The sequence below is a fragment of the Oncorhynchus keta genome, chromosome 14 (genome assembly GCF_023373465.1).
Source record: "Oncorhynchus keta strain PuntledgeMale-10-30-2019 chromosome 14, Oket_V2, whole genome shotgun sequence".
Classification (NCBI taxonomy): domain Eukaryota; kingdom Metazoa; phylum Chordata; class Actinopteri; order Salmoniformes; family Salmonidae; genus Oncorhynchus; species Oncorhynchus keta.
This window is the reverse complement of record NC_068434.1, coordinates 38,462,366-38,467,365: the sequence shown is the minus strand read 5'-3', so window position 1 is coordinate 38,467,365 and position 5,000 is coordinate 38,462,366. Positions and strand designations below refer to the sequence as shown.

At 48.0% G+C, this 5,000-nt stretch overlaps 2 protein-coding genes across 10 annotated transcripts in view; both read right to left on the bottom strand.

Moving 5' to 3' along the window:
* Positions 1-5,000, bottom strand: part of LOC118394083 (splicing regulator ARVCF) — a 258,146-nt gene that overhangs the window by 122,041 nt on the left and 131,105 nt on the right. The gene's annotated exons all lie outside the window — the stretch shown is intronic.
* On the bottom strand, positions 1,546-2,766 carry LOC127907284 (keratin-associated protein 4-3-like). The gene is made up of 2 exons (XM_052461731.1): positions 2,068-2,766; positions 1,546-1,905 (listed from the first exon to the last, which is right to left on the bottom strand). The coding sequence occupies exons 1-2, from the start codon at positions 2,750-2,752 to the stop codon at positions 1,682-1,684; spliced, it is 909 nt and encodes a 302-aa protein (XP_052317691.1). The 5' UTR covers positions 2,753-2,766; the 3' UTR covers positions 1,546-1,681.

The following is a 5,000-nucleotide window of genomic DNA, read 5'->3' as shown; positions in this document are numbered from 1 at the left end:
AGTGCACTACTTTTGACCAGGGCACATAGAGCACTGGTCAAAAGAAGTGTACTGTAAGGGGTATAGGACGCCATTTGAAACACACAGTGAGATTCTGCAACTATAGACCTCAGAGGAAGATAATTACTATTGGCTTTTCTGAATATTTTCCTTTTCCTTCACTGTGACATCTCCCATTCTCCACCAGGGTGAGATGTAACGGCTGTACAAGCAACACAGGCTATTCCAAGCGAGGGAGCAACCCTTTGGTCTGCAGAGAACTTTTAAATAAGGCAAGTTTAAATATAACTCCGCATGGTCAGACCGACCAAGTCCTCAGTAGTAATTGAGGGCCGAGGGAGTAATCTTCACCGGGATTCATTTAACATAAGCCCTGCTGCAGTTACTGCTGCTTTAAGACGGGTTCAGGGCACAGGAACATCTGTGCAGTACAACTCTACTGTCTACTCCCCATGCCTGCCCTCTGCCCTCTCTGCACTGTGATCTACAGCCTGTGTAGCCTGACCAGACCATCACAGAACTATACGTCATCAACGTATAGAAATAGACTGAGATACCAGATCCCTGCAGGGTACATCACAGCTGAAGCTCAGGGATGGGTGTGGAGGTCAGGGGTTACGGAGACCTTCAACCGCTTGCCCTTAAAAAAGGCAGACGTCCCTTAAACACCATAACAAAAACAACACTGACCCCTGGGTAACCCATCCATTTAGGGCCTGGGGAGGGGGTGTATGTGACAGTGACAACCACCCCTTCAGCAGGTGTTCTTCTCCAAGAGGATTTTGAAGTCGGAAGGCTAGAAAAGGTCAGAGGTGGATCATGATGCCAGCGCACCCTTAAGCATGACAGGCATTTCTGATGTCAGAGGTCAGGGACACGCAGCATTCCGCACATCTACACACCATTTTAGGACCGCTCCCTAGAGAGGTCACACGTTGGTGACACTAGGGTGTCACGGATGAGTAAGCCCCTGTAAGATCACTGGAAACACACACAGTATAGAGACATGGGAGTCAAAAAAGGTGAAACGAACACAAGGTTAGAAAGAAAATAAAATCATCATCATTTTGGCTCCAACCCGTTATCAAGCATCAGCCATCCACAGGGCAGCCGTTCAGCCATCCACAGGGCAGCCGTTCAGCCATCCACAGGGCAGCCGTTCAGCCATCCACAGGGCAGCCGTTCAGCCATCCACAGGGCAGCCGTTCAGCCATCCACAGGGCAGCCGTTCAGCCATCCACAGGGCAGCCGTTCAGCCATCCACAGGGCAGCCGTTCAGCCATCCACAGGGCAGCCGTTCAGCCATCCACAGGGCAGCCGTTAACAGATTATCACAGCAAAGTGGAAAGTTGACAGAATGTTTCTCTCCGCCAGGCCAGGTTTTGTGTGTTTTCTATAAACTCCACCCTCTACCCCATCCCAATATGTACATGGCTCTGGGAGGAGAGGAGCTGACTATGAGTAGTTGACTTTATTCAAAGCTAGCCTTCCTCTCTTTGAATCTCAATCTAGTATTTTTATTTTCATTTCTTTTATATCTATCTATCTATCTATCTATCTATCTATCTATCTATCTATCATCTGAGCACTGCCAAGCCTGAAAGAGAAAATCGCATTCTCACAGCGTAGGACACACGTTCAAATAATATATTATAGAACACCAAAGGCACTAAAAATCACACTAACAAAAGCACATTCCTCTGGTAACGGAGCCAACAAAATGGCTAGAGACTATCAGCATTGGAGGATTGGGGTCAATTCCATTTGAATTCAGCAAACAAGCCAAATTCCAAATTGTCCTCATTGAAAAGCATTGACATTTCCTTATACTTCCTGAATTGACTGGAATAGAAAAGGAATTGACCCCAACCCTGCTGCATTGACCCTTGTAATTGTATTTTTGCACTGAGTATGCACACTCACAGGACTCTACACACTCACAGGACTCTACACACTCACAGGACTCTACACACTCACAGGACTCTACACACTCACAGGACTCTACACACTCACAGGACGCTACACACTCACAGGACTCTACACACTCACAGGACTCTACACACTCACAGGACTCTACACACGCACAGGACTCTACACACGCACAGGACTCTACACACGCACAGGACTCTACACACGCACAGGACTCTACACACGCACAGGACTCTACACACGCACAGGACTCTACACACGCACAGGACTCTACACACGCACAGGACTCTACACACGCACAGGACTCTACACACGCACAGGACTCTACACACGCACAGGACTCTACACAGGCACAGGACTCTACACAGGCACAGGACTCTACACACGCACAGGACTCTACACACGCACAGGACTCTACACAGTCACAGGACTCTACACAGTCACAGGACTCTACACAGTCACAGGACTCTACACAGTCACAGGACGCTACACACTCACAGGACGCTACACACTCACAGGACGCTACACACTCACAGGACGCTACACACTCACAGGACGCTACACACTCACAGGACGCTACACACTCACAGGACGCTACACACTCACAGGACGCTACACACTCACAGGACTCTACACACTCACAGGACTCTACACACTCACAGGACTCTACACACTCACAGGACTCTACACACTCACAGGACTCTACACACTCACAGGACTCTACACACTCACAGGACTCTACACACTCACAGGACTCTACACACTCACAGGACTCTACACACTCACAGGACTCTACACACTCACACTTCATTTGCTTCCACATTCCTACTGACTTTACACACAATCATCATATACGCTGCTGCTACTCTGTTTATCACACATCCTGGTGCTTAGTAACCATACCCCAGTCTCCCTGCACATTGTAAATATGGTATTGGCACTGACCCTGGAACGAACCTTGTATATACACTGTAGCTTACTTCTTATTTCTCGTGTGTTTTGTTCTAATTTATTTTATAGTTCTATTGATATTGATTGCTGCATTGTTGGGAAAGAACTCGCAAGAAAGGCATTTCACTGTATTCCTGCACGTGGCAACAAAAATTAACTTGAAATGAAGCCTTATTGTGAAAACCAAAAGGCTGAAATAGTTGTCCTCTCCCGACAACAGCTTCAGTTGGCCTCTGACAACCAATCGTCACAGAGAAACTTCCACCACTCACCCCAAATGTGATCCAAGACATCACATAGGGCTACTGCGTGTCATCAACGGAAGACAATATGTGGATCATCTGGGAATCAGAATGTTACTGACAGACTGGAAGTCCGTGGTAACGTGGGTGGGTCACTCATATATCATACTGATGACTGCTCACCAGACAGAAGACCAGTCTATAGATATTGGTCCGCGCTTCTCAGAATGCACTACAGCCTATAAATAGTGTAAATAAATAGTTAATATGTAGGATGAGCAAGAGAAGAACCTGGTCGGGAGTAGAGACTAGTACACACACAGAGATGGACATGCTCCTCATGAAGGACAAGAATGCAAGAAAGTGATTATTGCCAGCTACTGAAGATATTTTTTAGGAAGCGGATGTATCATTTGACCTTCCGACAACAAAGCCTCACATGAAACATCTACAAGCCAGCACAACGAACATATAATAAGAGGAACACACACGAGAGAGACAGAGACACAGAGACACAGAGAGACAGAGAGACAGAGAGACAGAGAGAGACACAGAGAGACACAGAGAGAGACACAGAGACACAGAGAGACAGAGAGACAGAGAGACAGAGAGACACAGAGAGACACAGAGAGACACAGAGAGACACAGAGAGACACAGAGAGACACAGAGAGACACAGAGAGAGACAGAGAGACAGAGAGACAGAGAGACAGAGAGACAGAGAGACAGAGAGACAGAGAGACAGAGAGACAGAGAGACAGAGAGACAGAGAGACAGAGAGACAGAGAGACAGAGAGACAGAGAGACACAGAGACACAGAGAGACAGAGAGACAGAGAGACAGAGACACAGAGAGACAGATTAATTGGGTAATCACAGTACTAACCTGTTTCACTTCAGCAGGCATTGTTCAAATCCCTTAAACCTCGAAGAAAGCAAAGAAATGTCCTTCTTTCCAAAAAGTTCTCTCCTCGCTTGTCCCTTGTTCCTTATTGGCGTGAGTTAACCCGTGAGCGCAGACGCAGCTCAGAGGAAGGCAGCCATCCTTTCCCCACGCTGTTGCTCGCTGACACACACGCTCGCACACTCCCCCCTCCCTCTCTCACACACACACACACTCCAAATCCGCTCAGAGGGGGAGAAAAAAAAGCTTAGTCTTTCCTCTGCTCAGCAGAGACGCTGAAATGTTCAGGACAGTAGACTACAGCCACTCTGGACAAACCAGAGACTAAAAAGTCCCCTTTGCCTCTGACGAGTCAGACTACTGTAAAGGACGGGAAGAAACAAAACAGCACAACAGTTACCCAGAGAGAGGAACAAAACCCTGAGTTTCAGAGAAAATGGTGAAGGAGGAGGGGTGCTGGTGAATAGAATAGTTTCCAGACAGGCAGCAGTTGCCCTGTGTTCTGAGTGTAGCAGCTTCCACACTCTGCTCTCCCTCTGACTCCGACTCTCGCTCACTCCCTCTTTCAGCATCTATGCAAACGAGGGTCCTGACAGGGGGAGTGGGAAGAGGGAGGAGGAGGGGCAGGGGGCAGAGACAGACAGACACAGCTGGAGCACACACACAGAGAGCCCTGCTCTGACACCACCCCATCGACCAGAGGAGAAAAGGAGAAAGAGGGATATCAGAGTTTGGCCCCCAAAAAGAGGGCACCTCACACTGCATGTTTCTACACACATTATCAACGCCCACTCTCACCCTTCCACTCCACGCCTTTCTCTCCAAACTCCTTATGTTTCCTTCACTTCATATGAGGGGGGAAAACCGCCTGCGTGAAAGAATTCAGCTATAATATGGTGACCCACTGTGAGGAAGAAAGCTCATCTAAATCACGTAAATGTACTTGGCGAAGACTCAGACAGGAGCTCAAGCAAGG